The sequence below is a fragment of the Podarcis liolepis genome, assembly GCF_965112155.1.
Source record: "Podarcis liolepis genome assembly, chromosome: 9".
NCBI classification, from domain to species: domain Eukaryota; kingdom Metazoa; phylum Chordata; class Lepidosauria; order Squamata; family Lacertidae; genus Podarcis; species Podarcis liolepis.
In genome coordinates, this window is record NC_139564.1 from 39,753,759 (window position 1) to 39,773,310 (window position 19,552).

The 19,552-nt window shown below is 43.0% G+C and overlaps 1 protein-coding gene across 2 annotated transcripts in view; it reads right to left on the reverse strand.

Moving 5' to 3' along the window:
• Positions 1-700: 700 nt before the first annotated feature.
• Positions 701-19,552, reverse strand: part of TMEM154 (transmembrane protein 154) — a 30,180-nt gene continuing 11,328 nt past the window's right edge. For both annotated transcript variants that reach the window (XM_083520164.1, XM_083520163.1), the window contains exons 2-6: positions 13,166-13,483; positions 7,907-7,934; positions 7,448-7,533; positions 4,526-4,583; positions 701-1,450 (exon numbers count right to left, since the gene is read on the reverse strand). In XM_083520164.1, the coding sequence (XP_083376290.1) occupies positions 1,435-1,450; positions 4,526-4,583; positions 7,448-7,533; positions 7,907-7,934; positions 13,166-13,483 (506 nt within the window). In that variant the 3' untranslated portion in view covers positions 701-1,434. The remainder of the gene's footprint in view (positions 1,451-4,525; positions 4,584-7,447; positions 7,534-7,906; positions 7,935-13,165; positions 13,484-19,552) is intronic.

Here is a 19,552-nt window from a genome sequence, read left to right on the forward strand (position 1 = left end):
GCTAAGGAAGCTTTTCAAAATCGGGTCCTTCTCTTTTCTTGCCACCCAGACAGAGATGCACAGGTAGTCACCTGATGTTCTCTGTTGTAAAAGGAACCTTCCTCAGCTACTACAGAATCGCAATGAGGACCCAGTATGAGGAAGGCAAGGGGTCCTTTTTCCAAACTCAAGGTAAAGGAATGCTATGTCAGCTAGCATAGGTGCCAACTCCCCATGAAGGGGCCGGGCACCCACACATTTCAGTGCCAGGGCCATGCACGCTGCATGGCACCCACAGTTGTGGGGCCAAGTTAGCACTCCTGTCAGCTAGGGAGGAGCAGAAGGCATTTGGAAAGGTAAAAATGATTCACCCCAGGTATCTTGACACCACCTTTCCCCCCTGTGCTCTGGCATGTCCAAAGTTATGTTCAACCCTCTACATTTCTTCTAAGCAAGTAGTATTCAGAGGAAATATCCCACCATTGAAGCATTATTTATTTAAGGTCCCAGGCTAGGTTACAGCCTTAAAAACAATAATAAAAACAATTTAAAACAGCTTTCAAGAAAGTAAAGACAAGAGACTATCTTTCTCCGAAGGACTGGCAAGCACCATTGGAGGTAATTACAAGGTGGATAAACCTGCTCCTAAGATTTACAAGAGAAGCTTGGACTCCATGAAACCAAAAGTAGAACACTGTCATGGAAGACTTAGAGGGCATACTAGGAAGTTAGAAAAGAACTTTATTATATCACTTTAAAAAGAACAGTAACAGGAAATTCCTGGCTCGCTTCAGATACCAGTCCAGCACCATCTAGTGACTCAACTATATAATGACATCATCCATATCAACACAATACAAGCTTTTCAAATCTTGCAGTATTTCCTTGTCCCAAATCCTCCGACAGCTCCTGGTTGCTTGAAATGATGTCCATGCTACATTCATTTATAGAATGATTGCCCGTTTCTGTTGCCCTCATCTGTTCAAATCTGTGTGAGGTATCACCATCATTACCAGAAAGAAAATTAAATGCCAGTTCCTTGGATTGTATTTCAGAACTGTGATTTAAACACACAGGAGCAAAGAAATTCAGAACCAAGGACACAGTGTCCTTTGTACATAAAAAAAACATTAGTGTAATGGGCAACCTTACAAAATAATACCATAACGTGATTGATCAAGGGGGGGCGGGAATGAATTGCTCTGGGAAATGTCTGAAAGAGGATTGCACTCTTCCTATTCCTTCTGAATTTCACAGCAGAATTTTTTTCCCCAGGACCTTTGCTTTGCAGAACTGATGTCATCATGATGAGGAACAGAAGCAGCAGGGAAGGACAAATGCATTAGCATCCTTGACTGTTTCAGGTGAAGGAAACTCAAATCCAGATCATCCCAGATCTCAGGAATTATAAGGTTTGCTGTTTCTTCCTTCAATCCATACAATGCCTTCTTGATTTCAAGATTCGCAGTCACTGTGTAAACATTGTTTAATAAAATAATTAGCAGGTGTTTCCACATTTGAACATTGTACTTTCCTAACACACACAATTAGGTGGTTGTTTTTTTAAAAATGTGGTCAGTTCTTCCTTAGACCTGGGATCCCCAGTGTGACACCCAAGGGTACCTTCATATACCCTCTTGGCCCCCCAAGGCCCCCTGCCCTTCACATTTTTTATTTTAAAACTATTAAACCCCTGACCTAGATTGTTCCATTGCCACACGGTGTGCATAGAATGAGAAAGAGCACGTGTTACTATTGGACTCGCATCAAGCATTCAAATGTCTGAGTTACACAGAACCTAGTATCGTACTGAATTAAAAGGCTGTTAATTTTCTGCAAAAGTGTTATGATTAGGTTAAGACTGAACTGAAATTCGAATGTTTACACACTCTCATTGCAATATACGTTGGCACAATGAAAGAAATCCCCCATATCCTGATCTGTTGTGAGGTTGTTGTTGTTGTTGCCAATCTCTGATCTCTTCCCTTGCCGATAACCAGAAGAAACCAAGATTGATTATGGGCCAGCTCAAAACTCACAATCTCTGTGGGTCTGTGGCGCAATGTAATTAGCATGGGATTTCCTTCAAGAATCTATTGCCTGCAAAGTCTTTGATTTCATGTGCTGAGTGACTGATGATCTTTTCTTGCCAGCTTCCTTCCAGCACTTTATCTACCGTCCCTTGCTTTCTTTATACCACAGGTCCCTTTCTGCCTTTTTGGTCCTCACAATTTCACTGTCTGTAACAGTTGCTTTGGTGCCACCACTCCCAGGCAATTGGCCTGCAGGCCTGGGATGCCTCACTCACCAGTTGGGGTGAGTGGTTAAACAAGAAGATAAGGAGGAGCATTCCAGTCTGGTGCACACAGCAAGATGGGGGGGGGGGTGTTGAACGGTTTCCATCACAAGTCACACTTATGACCCACCATGTTGCACCCAACTTTGCTTCCCTGAGTCATTATTCTGCATCTGGATAACCTCGGAGGGGGGCGCATTCTTGTAAAATGCAAAAGTAGGTCCCACAAACCAGAACAATCCAAAAATTCAGTCCCACCACAGAATCAATTGGATGAGACGGTAATGGTTTGATAACCTTTGCTGGCAGATCCCCACTTCCCCAATCTTACTGATTGGTTGCTACAATCCAGCCTATCTGAGTGAAGAAAATGTGCTGACTGCTTACACTGAACTGCAGCAAATTACCCTGGAGGAAACGTCCACAGAAGTGTCCTCAGGGCACTTGATTAGACACCTTTGTTCTCGCATCTCACGCTTTAATTCTCTCAGGGGTGTTCGTTGTCACCTGAAGCTCTCTATGCCTTTTCCCTTAGCAAAACATATCTAATTTCAAGCAGCATATCATAAAGGACACAAGCCTACACTATTGCCATGATTCATAATAACGCAGAGCCATCTAGTGGTCCCAGTGATTCTTTCTCCTCCCCTCCCTCCCCGAAATCCACGCTGCTCTTTTATTTACAGAAGGGCGGGGCGAAGAGTAGATTAGGATCTACTGGCAGATCTCTGTGTGAGTCACAGTAAAAAGCTTTCTGACTTCCAGTGGTCTAACAAAAGCAAGTAAAATCTTCAAGTAACGCCCTTTCTATGTTCCTCACCTGTAAAATATTAGCATTTCTTGGTTTCCTTTGACCATGGCTTAGTGCAGCCCCACAGACTAGCTTTAGAGGTTTCTGTTTAGAATCCCTAATCTGTAGTAACTCAAGATGTTTATGAGGTGCGGTAGGCAATTGCTGTCCCTCCTCCCACAAAAAAGGAGGCTCTGTCCCCTGCTGCTATTTTGTACTGGCTCTGGTTGATGGACCTCAGTGGCTCCTGTCAAAATAAAGGAGATCCCTCAAGCCTGAAGTTTGCTCACCACTGATTTACACAGCCAGTTTTCGAGAGCGACCATCCAACGTTTTATTCCAGCATCTTGGAAATGCAGCAAAGGCAGGTGGTTTCAAATATTACCCTTCTCCCCACCCCCCACCCCCCAAACATGGATATTTTCAGCCACCCTAAGAACAAACATTGAAAGCATAGGAACCCGGTTCAGAACACTAGTCTCTCTAGCTCAGTATTTCCAGTTACAGATAGGTAGCCATGTTGGTCTGCCATAGTCAAAATAAAAAAATTCCTTCCAGTAGCACCTTAAAGACCAACTAAGTTAGTTCTTGGTATGAGCTTTCGTGTGCATGCACACTTCTTCAGATACCTGAAGATATCTGAAGAAGTGTGCATGCACATGAAAGCTCATACCAAGAACTAACTTAGTTGGTCTTTAAGGTGCTACTGGAAGGAAATTTTTTATTTTAGCTCAGTATTGTTTTACATTGAGTAGAAGCGGCTTTCTAGGGTTTCAGACAGAATATGCTCCCAGCCCTACCTGAAAATCCTGGGGAATGAACCAGGGACCTTCTGCATGGGAAGCAGATGTTATCCACTCAACTATAGCCCTTCCCCTTAATGTTTGTGGCTTGTGATAGGTAAAGGGGCAACCAAAAGGCAAATTCTAGGATATATTCAAGAAGAAACTGGAAAAAAGTGCTTTGGAAAGTGCATTCATTGTGTTAATTTTCTTTTTTTTTTTGTAGTTCATAATTACTAGAACAGTGGCTAATCGTCTGTTTAAAATGCAACCACAAAATGTCTTTGTACCTTCAACACATATATCAGCTACATAAGTCCATTGAATTTTCTTATTATACTAGCCACTCAGCAGGTATAGAACCAGTGAGCTGGACAGAAACACAACTCCATCTAAAGAATAATCCCTTCCAAAAAGATATATTGAATTAGCAGCGGACAGTTCACAAAATGAAGTTCCGCATCCATCTCACCAATGAGACTAATAAAACCCCATCTCTCAGTGGTGGGGCAGAAGTGGGCTAGCAAATCTATCGTGTGCCTCAAACAACAGAGTAATGTTGATAAGCAAAATAGATTTCAGGGTCATCTGCAAAGAAGAAGAGACCATTGTTCAATTTTGGATCTATTGAAGCTGACAGTGTCCCTTTCAGAAGTGTAATTGGAGAATCGCAAGTACCTTGGGCTGGCATTGCAGTCTTTTTCTTCTTTCACGGAAGGCAAATATTCACATTCAGCTAAGAAAAGATTGGAGACAGTGAAACTATTAGCCTGGGGAATTTTGTGAACGTCTGTTCAATTTGAATAGCAATGACTGCACTGTAGACTCCTCCAGGACCTGGACATCATTTTTATTTTTATTATTATGTCTGCAACCATTAGCCCATTTAAAACCCTTGTGGATAAGTCAGAAGCCATAGTAACCTTTGTTTTATTTATATTATATATATATGCGCAGAGCACCCATTTCTAGCACCTTGCCTTTGTCACAAGCTAAAAATAAGAGAGACAATAATAAATTGCCCATCATACAATTGTTTATGTCACGTCTGTTATTCTGCTGGATTACTCCAGCTGGTGAGTTTGTGTGCTGTTGTCCTTTTCATGCTGTTGCTGGGTAGCACCCATCGAGTAGTGGCAAACTTTGAAGACCCCTAGCAAGGTCAGGGCTTCACTTTTAAAGGCAGGCTCTGTGTCTTCTGCCAGGTAACGTAATGTCAGGCTCACCGCAGCTTACTGTGTCAGGCAAAGGACAGAGCGCCAAACCCACTGATGCCAAATTAAATGTGAACTAAGCATAGGTGCCTAGTCTAAGGAGGATGGCCATGTTCACACCAATAAACTTCTCCTATCTGGTGCTAGAGATTTAAGCACCAGGGCTCTTCACTCCAGTGTTGCCGTTAGTTGATAGTATTTCCATAGTACTGCACAAATCTGTAAAGGTATAGACCAGAGCAGGGGTTGCTAACCTGTGGTCCTCCAGATGTTGGACTACAGCTCCCATCAGCCCCAGCCAGCATGACCAACAGTGAGTGATGGTGGGAGCTGAAGTCCAGCAACATCTGAAGGCCCACTGGGTAGGCCCCTCATCTACATATTATGGATATGTAATGCTTTCCCAAAGTCATTTGATCAGCAGGCAAGGTATGCCTACCAATTTGCTTACCTGGAGGCCTTACAAGTTGGACATAAGGCATATGTGTTTAGTTGTATGGGACTTTACTCTACAGTCCCTTCTTCAAGAAGCATGACTTGGAAAAAATAGTAGTCTTAAGCTATGTGAAGGATTTTTTGAGGGGGTTAAGAAATCCCCTCCCCCATTATCTCCAAAAGAATTTGGGGAAAACAGAACAGGTTTTTTTGGTGGGCAGGGAGGATTCATATCACTATTTGTTGTTAATAGCTACGCACAAAAGTGATATACATGCTTACAGAAATTATTAGCGATTCAAACATCAAATCAAGCTGTGACCCCCCCCCCAAATGTCTGTAGGACATAGGGTTTCACCAGTCCAAACAGTGAGCAAATTACTCACTTTACGTTAACAACAATAGCAACCATAATAGCCTTGAGGTTATTCCAATCCACTCCTTTACCTTGCAAAGGTACATATCGGATCTTGTTGCACATAGAGCACCTCTAATAATCTACGGAGATCAGATCTCAAGAAAATAGCTGCTATCCTATGTAGATTACCAAAGCCATATGAGTGTAGAAGAGGTCCCTGTAATGTCAAGTAACAGGCATAGAGTGAAAGGGGAGGAGGTTCTGATGTGGATGTAGGTGACTTGCCATACTCAATATTTGTGTCATTGTGCACAGTTTTCCCCTTTTGCACAGTCTTTGAACCAGGCCCTAGGTATGCAAGGTCTTTTCAGCAGCTTGGTGAGACAATCCTCTGTTATCAGGGTATTGAGGCGCTAAGGGAGCAACTTGACCGTGATCACCTAGTGAGTCCTTTCTGAGCAGGAACTTAGGGTGCTTCCATACTGTCACTCTTTCCAGGTGGAATACAGTGGCATGTCAGCAAATTCAGGCTGTACAATTAAAGTGGAGCTCTTGCAGAACAAACCCACTCCCCCACCCCAGGAAAAAACAGACTTTTATCATTGGAAAGTAAGAGGAAAATGCAGTGGAAACTGTGGGATAGCAACTGCTTGATGAGATGTCATATAATCTCCCTGCAAGCAACTCAGGATGAATGTTCAATAAGCAGCTGACATTGTATAACCTTCCCGCAAACATTGTGGAAACCAATCAGGATGAATGCTGAATAAACAGGTCATCTGGAAGCAACCTTGGGCCCAAGCTTCCACTTGTACTATTCTATCCACTAGACCGCAGTGACTTTATGGCACTTTCTGTGGTCTGGGCACCTACATGCATTTCAGCCCTTTCTCTGGTTTTTGTGTCTTTCTTTTCCCCAGCAGCTATGTTTTGCGAACCTCTTGGAATAAGATATTGATACCACATTCCCTGTGCCAAGAAGCTTGATTTAATATACAGTGTTTGAGGCAAACAAGCATGCAGATTGGAATAAGAAGCCAGGAGACATAGGTTTAAGAATAATTGGATATGCCCAGCTCTCTTCCAGATTGGACAATAATCACAACTAGCCATCTGCTTGTGGAGAAAACAATGATTTCATTCCAGGTAATGGAGGAGTAGATAGCAAACCTAAAAAGACTGCAAGGAGGAAACGATGTGGTCATAGCAACACGCCTGTAAGATGATCCTGGAGACGGCAGTGAATAAAAAGTGCTAGGAGCCATGAGTCAATAGTGGTGAAGCATATCGCAAATTAATGCCAAAAAACACTCCTTAATACTAAAACACACACCACTCTCAGAGAAGCCACTTGCTATATTGAAATGGCTACAAATATTTAGGCTTTGAAATAAAAACTACATCACCTTAAAGGGACACACATCTATTTTTCAATCCCCTCAATATTTAAAGAGCAGTTATCGTCTGCTACTATTTTAGTATTTCAGATTATAGACTTAAATGCATTTTAGAGAACTTAGGCAAAGACGGTGGGAAGAGATGGGCTTGTTAGAAAAGAAAAAGGTCCAAGAGTAGAATGAGATCAATACATACTATTTCGTTTTAAGCTGCTCATCCATTTATCAAGCTCTTCCATCTCTATTTCCATTACAGAGGGTGTGTCTTCTTCAAAAATAGGACTGAGTAAGAAAACAAAAACATATTTTGGACCATGCAGTTTAGAATTGTTAGACAGATATTTTTAATACCATTTTAAAATCAATCCATGTGTTAGGCTGTATTTAAGTATTTAGCTGTCGGTGTGCTTAATTTAGAAAAGAGCATCATTGTGTGAGCTGTTGAATCAATAAATGTTACTAAATCTGGAATAAAGCTAATACAATAAACTACTAGTTCAGTAGATCCCATTGTTGCAATATGGGGGACATCGCCTAAAGACGATAGCCATTTTTTAAAAAATTTGATGTGGTTCTGTCATACTGAAGAGTCTATGTGGCCCTAGGCCATGAGAACAGTTCCACAACTGTTGATATGAACAGGAAGCAGTCTTACCTTTTACAGCTTTCACTTGCTAGTTCCTCTGAAATAAAATGAAATGCATTTCAGAAAGAAGTAAATGATTCATTTAAAAAAGAGATAGAGAGATGCACTGTGGGCTGGCAATTAAATATTGCAAAGTAGAATGCTCCTGCTCAAGATTCAACCCAGCTATACTCCATTCCCTTCCCCCTTTCCCTTGGTTATCCATTCTTGCTTTGTTGATTTGTGATGTCAGATGCTTTTCAATCCAAAATATCCGGAGGGCACAAGGTTGAGAAATAGTATGAGGCAAATTAGGCCAAGATTACATCCTTTACCTTCCTGAATAATTATTATGCACAAAGCGAAGAAGAAGAAGAAGAAGAAGAAGAAGAAGAAGAAGAAGAAGAAGAAGAAGAAGAAGAAGAAAGAAAAACATATGAACTTGGAGGCAGCTAGAAAGTAAAATGCAGTAAAATGTATATTAAGCCCAAGTTGAAATTAGTAGCTGAGGTAAATTTAAGATGTTGACTACAGCCAAGCTGCATTAATATTCAAATCAGAGTCTAGCGGTGAACAGGAGACTGGAAGCAATGAATTTCTTGAGGCTAACAGGTTCCAACAGTGAAAGCAACATAATGAGAAGTCAGCAACTGTGATAAAAATTGTTTACTTCCACACAGCCTAATGCTGTACATGTGCAGTGCACCTGTTTACGAACAGAGACTGTAGCAGATTACAGATAAGGGGCAAGATGAAAACGCAAACACACACAAACACCTAAAACATGGAGAGAAAGGCATTTGAGAGCACGGAGCAATGAAGGAAAATAAACCAAGGAAAGAGTAATTGCCAGGAGAGATGCAGGTGGATGAAACACCAGATGGAATAAGAGGGGAAACCACATCCATTGGAGGTTAGGATGTGGTATTTTTAAAGGAGGAAACTGTCTTCTGAACAACTGAAAGGAAATGTGTCTTTTATACCTAGCAAGGTATAGGAGGGAGGAAAGGACAGGGGGAAGGATGTAGGCACTGATTCACTTTTCCCAGCAGAAACATTGATGGGTTGGACCACAGACTTAACCATGCCGTTTCCACAATGCCTCAAGTTCTGCTGAAAGTTCCACCCCAAAAATATGCTATATAGGCTGCGCCTTTCGTCAGTACAAATGATTCACAGTTGGTATGACAAATAATTCACAGCTTGACCTGACCTCAAGCAAAAGCTCATGGGGTGTGGCGGGGGTACTCCACAAGGCAGCCTGGAGCAGCAGGACCTCGGAGAGCTCTCAGTGAGCCACTTGTTCCAATGGAAGGAGAAGGTGAATGGACCACTCTGTCCAGATTACTCTTCCTAGACTCCACTGCCTGCTGCCTGAGGAGTGTGGCTACTTAAAACAGGAACAGGAAACCTCAGGCCCAGAGGCTGATGGAATGCCTGGAGGGCCACAATCTGGCTCCACAGGCCCCAACTTCTTCCCAGGCCGCACTCATCTCGAACCCTGCCTACTATCCTCCTTGGGTGTTCTTATCTGGTTAGAATGTTTCCTTAAACTCCAGTAATGCCTCTTGCTTTCCTGGATGGAGGGTACTGATGGGGCGTGTGTGTAGAATTGCTCTGCCCACTATTGCTTCAGGCCCTGCCCACCACTGATACATTGCCCCCAGGAAGTTGCCTACAAAGGAAAGCAGCCCTCAGTCTGACAAAATTCCCTGGTGTACAAATGAGTGCATTCTCCTCTGGGGTTGCTCCCCGTACTGTTGAACAGGTGTTGTGGAGCAAGAAGAGCTTGGCTTCTTGGGTGAATTGGGTTCAGGGAGGGGTGAGTGTTCTGGCAGTCCTGGTGCAGCAAGTTCCTGTCTGCCAGACTCAGGTTCAGGATGAGGAACCCAACTGTGTTCTTCAGCCAGTGGTATGGTAGTCATGGACTTGACCACTTCAGTTCTCCTCCATCTGAGAATTCTGGCTATTGCTTGAGGCTCAGACCATAACAGCTGTATTCTATGGGATCCAGTCCCATGAAAGCATGTACAGTCGTACCTTGGTTCTCAAACGCCTTGTGACTCAAATGTTTTGGCTCCCAAACACCACAAACCCAGAAGTGAGTGTTCTGGTTTGCAAACCTTTTTGGAAGCTGAACGTCCAATGTGGCTTCCGTGGCTTCTGATTGAGTGCAGGAAACTCCTGCAGCCAATTGGAAGCTCCGCCTTGGTTTTCGAATGTTTTTGGAAGTTGAACGGACTTCCGGAACGGATTCCGTTCGAGAACCAAGGTACGACTGTATAGGATTGCAGCCTCAGTCATTGGTGGGAAAAGTAGATCGGGTTCTAATAGTAGATTTCTAAGTAATACACAGTGCTTTTTCTGGGGGCATGCAGGGGTATGCATACCCCTAAATATTTTGTGAATCTAACGGGAGAAGAAACGGAAAAAAATTTAGTTTCTTCTCTAGCACGGTGAATCATCAGTTCTGTTGCTACCCCCAATGGCGGCCTAATTTCCTGTCACGGTGTTTCCTGAGTCTCAGATGGAAGAGAGCGTTTAATGTGTGAAGTAGGAGTTGGAATCTAGCATGGTGATTGGTCAATTTCATTGTTACCACCTCCGATGGCAGCTTCATTTCTTTTACCAGTGATTTTATTGAGTCAAAAGGAGAGTACGCCTAAACATTTTTTAAAGAAAAAAAGCAAAAATAATTTGAAAAACAAGGAAATATCTCTCCCCCCCCCCCCGGTGAATGAAGAAAGCTGGGGTGGGGGCAGAGGAACTAGAAATGCGTTTTTGTGCATGGGGATTGCGAGTTTAGTTTTGGTACTGAAAACAAATTTCTGGGTTGAGAATGTACTCAACTACCCTGTTCCTTAATCTAGGTGTGCATTGCAGGGTTTGAGTCACCCTAATGTGTCTGCGTCACCCAGGAGATTGCAGCCACAGAGATAAAAAAAGAAGAGCTGCTCTGTTATCTGGGAAGGTCACTTCCTGGTTCTCATGGAGAAGCTGTTTTCAACAGAGCTCAGCAACGGAAGCATGTAGCTGTATTGAGACAGCACCAGGTGTTGAAATTTTGCACCCCTAACAATTTTTGTGCCCGGGTGGGCCCCCCATGCTATGCCACTGCATCCCGCTGCCCCCCATCCTAGGAACTGATGTTTAACCCTCATGGAGCTCCCAGCAGCCTTATCAAACTACAGTTCCCATGATTCTTTGGGGTGGGGGTGCCTAGACTGTGCTTTAAGGATATGGTGTACACTCAGCCAAAGTATCACAAGCAGGAGAAAAACACACAACCAAAAACCAATGCCAAGAATTCATGGCGTTGCAACTGAAAACATGCCTGTAGACAGTTGCCCTGTATGTTTATATACCAATACTCATAAGCTTCATTAGCCATCAGACTATTAAACCACTGCTTGTATATTTTAAATATTTGAATCTGTGCATGTCCAATCACCATCTTAAAGCTTCTCCCACTGTTACCAGCCCTTTATATTTCACTGTATATTTTCTAAAGGCTCTGCCCGTTTCCCCTTTCCATTGCATCATAAGCAGAATCATTGTCAAGGGAAACATGTCGTTTCCTGGATTGCATTATCCTTCTAGCTGGCGGATTAAAGACATCACAATCCCATGATTCTCCTGCAGCATGTTTGGATCTTAGCAAGCGGTAGGTGCAATTGCCACGTTTATCCTGGAAGACCTTTGTGAGGGGAAATGTGAAGAATAAAATTAATTTTTGAGGCAGCCTTATTTCCTCCTCTTTCTTTATTGGAGAGGCATAAATCCAATACTGTAGTAAGTATAAGGGCAAGTATAAGAAAAATGGCAAGGGGAATTATCTATGGCCAAACACCCTTGAGAAAGAGCCGAAAAGCCAAGAAAATCCCATTATAACTGTCCTGGACAAGAGAGATAAGCAGTGGGGACTAAGAAGCACAGTCAGACCAGGTTAAGTGGGATTTCTTGTTTGCACTGGAATTGTGTTTAGCCAAATAATAGTCTCCTGAGGAATTCAGAAATGTGCCTGGTTTTCAACAACACTGTTCAGCAGCATGGAATATACGAGGCACTGAGGGCTCAAAATCCCAGTGCTCAAGCATAGGCTGCAGAAATCATCTTCCCTTCCTTCCAGACCCTGAGCTTTGCCTCCTGGGTCTATTCCCTATCACAGTGAATAGAAAGTGTATTCTCTTTTGTTTTGGGGGCTGCAAGGAATCACACAGAATGCCACCCTGGACTGATTTGCAACAAAATATATGTCACCCCACAGGTAACCTGAGAGAAAATTGTTATCATGCATTATATACACATGCAATTGTATGAGCATAGGATCCAATCTTAACCTTCAACCCAATGGCCAGAAGTTAGAGGCAGGCCAGCTGCTGAAATCCCCATCTGTTGGATTTCTGTTTATGCCACTGTGTAGTTTTTGGAGTCACAAGACTCTGTCTACATTCCAGACTGTTGGAAGTCTCACGGGAGACGGGAGACGGCTGTTGATGTTACTGGTTTCCTGTTTCTTTGTTTCAGTTGTTCACTGGCTCTCACAGAGAGTAGATGCATATTTTTTCTGTCCTGAGTAGTTAGAAATAAACTTAGCGATACAGCACATATTTCAGCTCATACACAGTAAAAAGGTAAAGGGACCCCTGACCATTAGGTCCAGTCGTGACCGACTCTGGGGTTGCGGCGCTCATCTCGCTTTATTGGCCGAGGGAGCCGCCGTTTGTCCGCAGACAGCTTCCAGGTCATGTGGCCAGCATGACCAAGCTGCTTCTGGCGAACCAGAGCAGCGCACAGAAACACCGTTTACCTTCCTGCCGGAGTGGTACCTATTTATCTATTTGCACTTTGATGTGCTTTCGAACTGCTAGGTTGGCAGGAGCAGGGACTGAGCAACAGGAGCTCACCCCGTCACGGGGATTTGAACCGCCGACCTTCTGATCGGCAAGTACTAGGCTCTGTGGTTTAACCCACAGCGCCACCTCCTAAACTAAAGTTAGACCTAATTCAAGAGTTAAATCCAATTCAGACAGTTACCATGTGATAGCCAGTTGTCTCCTCTGCATAGTTGCCAGCTCCCCGGGGCCCTGAGTGCCCAAACACCCACAAAACTCCCCATGAAGGGGCCGGGCACCCACAAATTTCAGTGTCCAGGCCATGCACACTGCATAGAACCCACGACACTGGGCACCCACGGTCATGGGGCCAAGCTGGCAATCCTGCTCCTCCATATATATATATAATCTAATATGGTCCTTCACACATCACCCAAGAAACTTTAATATCTACCTTGCTTGGGTGGTTTCTGCTTCCGACGTCTTACAATGAAGACAACCAGCAAAACAATCAGGACTAGAAGCAGAGCAGCCGGGACTCCGTATATCAAAGCAGACTGTAGGTCTTCCATTTCTGCAGAGGCCGTGGTTTCCATTTCCGAATTCTCTGCTTCTGTGGATGTAGCGGAAGTTTGCACACCCTGGTCACCAGTTGTCAAAATCATAACAGGTGTAGGTGATCCCAGTGTATTCAGTACAGGTACTTCTGTGGTAACAGGTGATGTCAAGCCATGCCCTGAATATTCTTCATCTGCCGGTGCTGTTGTAGAGCCTGCCAAATGGGGGGAAACAGGGCTGGGTTAACCATTAAGCAAAATGAGCACATGCTTAGGGTATCAAGGGAAGGGGTCACCACATAATTTTTCCATCAAAAAGAGTAGGAGAACTTTCCCCCCCAAATATAAATAAAGTGAAAGTACAGTGGTACCTCGCAAGACGAATGCCTCACAAGACGGAAAACTCGCAAAACGAAAGGGTTTTGGGTTTTTTGAGTTGCTTCGCAAGACGATTTTCCCTATGGGCTTGCTTCGCAAAACGAAACATCTTGCAAGTTTGTTTCCTTTTTCTTAAAACCGTTAATACAGTTGCGACTTGACTTCGAGGAGCAACTCATAGCACGCGGTGTGGTAGCCTTTTTTGAGGTTTTTGAAGACTTTGGTGATTTTTGAAGCTTTTCCAAAACTTTTTCGACACCGTGCTTCGCAAGACGAAAAAAACCGCAAGACGAAAAAACTCGCGGAACGAATTAATTTCGTCTTGTGAGGCACCACTGTATAAAAAATAAACAGTATTTTCTATCTTACTGTAGGTTTTGTTTCATATCAAAAACATAACATTTTATTTTACGGTTTATTATTGTTTATATTTTGAATATATCTATGGGCCCCCCAAAATCTTTTAAGTGCTTAGGGTTTCTAAATGTCTTAATCTGGCCCAGGGTGTGTGGGGGGGGACACAAGTATATATCACTTTTGTCTGGATAACTGGAACTGATTTTTTTTTTTTTTTAGCAAATCAGCTTCTTTAAAAAAATCCATTTATTTTCTGATGAGGTACTCAAGAAGCATCCTTGATGGCATGGCCGCTCAAAAACTGTTAATGGCAATGGGATCTTAGACTTGGCATTTCCCTTGTGACCCAACTCTTCTGATTACATAACAACTCATGACTGTGTCCTTTGGATCTATAATGGTTTCCACAGAGATTTGTTAAACCCAGTGTGTTGTAAATCTAGAATCAGGGCATTGTAGTGGAGCACTGAGTTTGCAAATCACTACAAAGCATTTAGGAAAATAAAGTTGGTTTGTTGGGTTTTTTTGGTAAGAAAAGGCAGTATATTTATGGTTTGCTTTATGAAAGCTACTATTATACAATCGTACATAGTATTCAATTCACAAAAAAATTTATGAACAAATATTTACAGCGTGATACGCTCACAACGAAAAACGTGTTCTTCCAAACAAGGTATACTGAAGATGCAGCACAGAACAGCCCCAAACTTATACAGCTGTTTGGAACAAAAGGGAACAAAAGATTTTTTTAAAAAAATCCTAAATCTCAAAAGCAGAATAAAGTTGAGGTGCTGTACTGAGCTTTAGGCATACAGCTGTATCTGGAAGGCTGGCAAGCGAATGGCTGGGAAAACCTCAGTTAAATAAGTACAATGAAACACACATTAAAAATGAGAGGTGTGTGAGACAAAGCACTGTTTGTTTTTCATTTTAAAGTTTCATTTTAGTTTCTATTTGTCAGAATTGCATCTGTTCAGTTGTTTTCAGTGATTGTAATGAAAACCCCACCTGTTTTCTGCTGCTTGTAACTTCTGTATTTTCTATCTAAGGGATAAGACATTTGCTTGCATTCTACTTAGGAATCAACAAATCCGCTTGTCAATTCACCACGGGCAACTGCCCTCTGGTGATCCGACCATCGAGCACCACACAAATCCCTGCCCTGCAGATCTCATTTCCATTGCATTTCCCCCAATCAGGTAAGAAATAGCAGGATTCCTTTCCAAACAGCAGGAAAGATTTCCATTCTTCCTTATCCTCTCCATAACCCACACAAATAAGAACAGACTCTGTTTCTCTCCCAAGTTCTCTGTGAATGCCAGAGGATGCATGGGAGAGGGCTGGTAGTTACCACAAATACTGTAATGGCTGGCAAGGGAGCCTAGCCAACGTTTGTGGATCCCTGATTTTATTACCATCACAAACAACAACACCCCTTCTCCATCCTCAGGCACCAGACTAGCCAAATTTCAGAGAGATTAGACAAAGGGACCACACTTTAAAGGAAAGTAAAAATGCGCAAACTAAAGGAACAAATTTCCCTTAATTTTGTTTTTCATTCAGATATGATGGATTACTATTTCCCATTCATTTATTCGCATGACAATGAAGAAATAAATGATGCTTATTCATTCATTATTAAAAGGAATTAACATCTCTATTGAAGAATGAACATCCGGACTACAAACAGGTGGCTTCTGAATTAGCTGTGGCTACTCCAGAAAGTGATCTTGGAGTCATGGCAAAGAGCACAGTGAAGTGATCCAAATTTGAGACCTGGCGCCCTTGAGAAAGTGAGTTCTCTTACTGAATGGAAAGGCAAATCTTTTTTATATGCACACATGCATTGACCAATAAAAAGGAGGTGATAATAGATCATTCTCCCCCCGGTATCAAATTCAGAAGGCATTCCGAAAGCTTGATGTTATGGTTGGTGAGATGTAAATATTTGTTCCTGCCTTTGAGAGCAGCACATACTTCAGACGCTTTATAAATTAATTGCTCCCAAAATAACTTCAGTCTAAGCCATTTCACTCTCCCAGTTGTGCTGCCAGACTCCTAGGGAGGGATGGGGACGAGAGATAAAAATAAGCAACAGTTGGCTATGTAACATACCAATATTGCAGTCAAATATCTCAGAAGTCTGCAATCCACATGCCTATGCTAGTACCTTTCCCCATCTTTACTGGACAGAGATGTCATTGTGTCAAATGGGGTCACCAAAAAGTATGAAAGGGAAATTTCACTGAAAGTGCACTACAGAATTTTAGCTGGAGGATTCATCATAGTTGTTGTTTAGTCGTGTCCGACTCTTCGTGACACCATGGACCAGAGCACTCCAGGCACTTCTGTCTTCCACTGCCTCCCGCAGTCTGGTCAAACTCATGCTGGTAGCTTCGAGAACACTGTCCAACCATCTCGTCCTCTGTTGTCCCCTTCTCCTTGTGCCCTCAATCTTTCCCAACATCAGGGTCTTCTCTAGGAAGATTCATCGTAGTAGCATTCAGCAAATCCGCTTATACAGATGCCAGCATGAACTCTCTGCAGCAGAAGTAGCCAGTGGTGTGGTGGATTACAACTTGCAGCCAGGGCCAATCCTACCACTAGATAGAGTGAGACGCTGACCTCAAACAGCAGGTGTTGATGGGCAGAAAGTAGACAGAGCTCTGTGAACCATGGGGCCTGCCCCCTAAGCTAGGCCACTGCCCTCAAGTATGTGGAGGACTCTGCCTCATCACCAGTGTTGAAGTGAAAGTCAAATGCTAACCTGGTCAGCATTTGAACATGGAATGGGAGGGGTGCCATTGTCTATTTCACTTCGGGTAGCAAAATGTCTTGGGCTGGTCCTGCACCTATCAGCCTCAGCTAGCAAGGCCAGTGGTAGGCATGCTGTGAGTTGCAGGTAGTCCACAGCATCTGGAGGACTTCATGTTGACTACTCTTGCCCTTGTGGAAAGCTGAATAGAAATGTAATCAACTGGTCTTACAGAATAGCTATAAAAGGTTACGCCAAGTACTTCCAGGGAAGAAGAGGACAAACTAGCATGTTGGTGTGTGCTTTAAGGTTATGGCAGTCAGGTGAAATGAAAATCACATTGATTGACTGGTAATAAAATACCCTTGAGATGACAGATTTCCCTGAGGAGGCCAAAACCAATACATTTTGCTGCCTAGGATTGAATGGCAAATGGTATCCCCCCCCCCAAAAAAAAATCCTACAAAGGCCTCTCCCTGAGAGTACAAATACAAGAATAATTAACTAAAAAGGTAACGATTTGCTGCCCTTTCAAGACCCCCATACTCAAAAATCTGTTACCTGAAGAAACCACCTCTCTAAAATCTATGAAGGGCTGAATCACATGAGCAGGTAGGTAAGCAAATGCCATTTTCTCTCTTTTTAAATTACTTGTAAAACTGTATCGATTCAATCAGCGTTTTTGTTCTTAAAAGGAAAGGAAATCACTACAGTTGCTGTGGGATGCCCTGCAATATTATGTTTGTATTAAAGTAACAAGTAGAAGGTAAACGGCGGGAAGGTAAATGGCGTTTCCATGCACTGCTCTGGTTTGCCAGAAGCGGCTTAGTCATGCTGGCCACATGACCTGGAAGCTGTACGCCGGCTCCCTCTGCCAATAAAGCGAGATGAGCACTGCAACCCCAGAGTCGGCCACGACTGGACCTAATGGTCAGGAGTCCCTTTACCTTTTTAAGTTAATGAAACTTTCATACAAGTAAGCATTTGTGAGATTAGGCTACAATTTGGGCTCAGTTAGGAGAATCCGAGACAGAATGTGTGTTATATGCATTATCAACCAACTATCTGGATGTAGTCCCTTGAAGAGAAACAACTAGGACTCAGGAGTCAGTTCCTAGAGAGTTGACTCAAAGGTGTGGCCTGTCTGGAGAAGTTATTACTATTTTCTGCAGGCTCCTAAGCCTCATTAAGGATATTCTAACTCAGCTTGAAGTGAATGAGGATGGGGAGAAATTTGATTCAGTTTGGATTTTAAGGTTCACCTTACAAAATTCTCACTGTCTGAAACAAGATGTGAACAGAAACACAGCCATCCTTTAACATTCACACTTTCTTTGAACATTGCAATGCGGTTCTCCAGCCAAGCAACATGTACATAAATGCATGTATCAGGGTAAAGTGTGCATATAAATGCACATATTAGTGTAAATAACAGGACTTTGGTCTGATCCAGCGAGGAGGGTTCTTCTGACATTCTTATGAGTGTCAAAGGGTTCAAACACCTGAGGAGTCTTGTGTTTTCAATTCAGTCTTTAATCATGATCAGGTATTTGGAGAGGATCCAAACAATGGTATTATTTTAATAATCGTTGGAAATTTGATACGAAGACAAGGCAAGCAATGCTGCCAAAACCAGGAACGTTTTCCGAGCCTGTCGTCAACAAGCCAGCTTGTGGGTGAGTTTTATCCAGCACTTGGCTATTTCACAATGAGAAATCTGCTTTCGTTTCTCGAAAGCCATTTCTATCTAAAATGCTCATATATTTTGTCCAGAGGCCTAAGCTAGCATTTGATTTATACTTCAAGTTAATATGCTTTAAAATATTTGGGTTTCTCTTCCTTGAAACTTGTCTGAGCAAGAAGCCGCTTCAGACTTTCATTCTTCTTCGGAAGTTGCCTTTCGCAAGAACTTCCTTAGAGATTTTTAAAAGTTCAGAAGCTTAGCGTCTCAAGCTGTTGCAAGAAATGGCGGCAGTCAAAACATTAATACACCCAAAGTTCTTAACAGACGACGTCTCTCTTACGGACTGCTTTGCAAATGCTACATGATTGGGAGGCATTGGGAGGTAAAATCCAGAGAGTTCCCTATGGCAAAGGAGACTCCCCACCCTGTGGTTCTTCTATGACAGGTGGATGTGTCCACCTATGAGTCATTTGATGGTTTACAGATGGGTGACCCCACATCTGTAGGGTAAGGGGAAACAAATGGTGGTCTCACCCAGACCAAAAGGGTACTCCACCCATGTCATAAACCATGGCTTACCACACACAAGCAAACTGCCCCTACTTTGCTTCTCCTTGATCTTTCCCATTTTTACTGGGAGCAGACAAAGCACGATCCCTGGCCTAGCATTGCATTCTAACTCAGGATTGTGGCTTGTTTTGCTCCAATAACCACAATCGGTTAAGCCACGAATAAACCTTGCCTGAGGTTGGGAGCAAAACAAACCATGATCCCTGGTTCAGGCATAACATGAAACTAGGCATTGTGATTTGTTTCCTGCCAGTGATTACCAGTATTTATTTATTTATTCATTCATTCATTCATTCATACATACATACGTACGTACATACGTACATACGTAAGGGACGTGGGTGGCGCTGTGGGTTAAACCACAGAGCCTAGGACTTGCCGATCAGAAGGTCGGCGGTTCGAATCCCCGCAACAGGGTGAGCTTCCGTTGTTCGGTCCCTGCTCCTGCCAACCTAGCAGTTCAAAAGCACATCAAAGTGCAACTAGATAAATAGGTACCACTCCGGCGGGAAGGTAAACGGCGTTTCTGTGAGCTGCTCT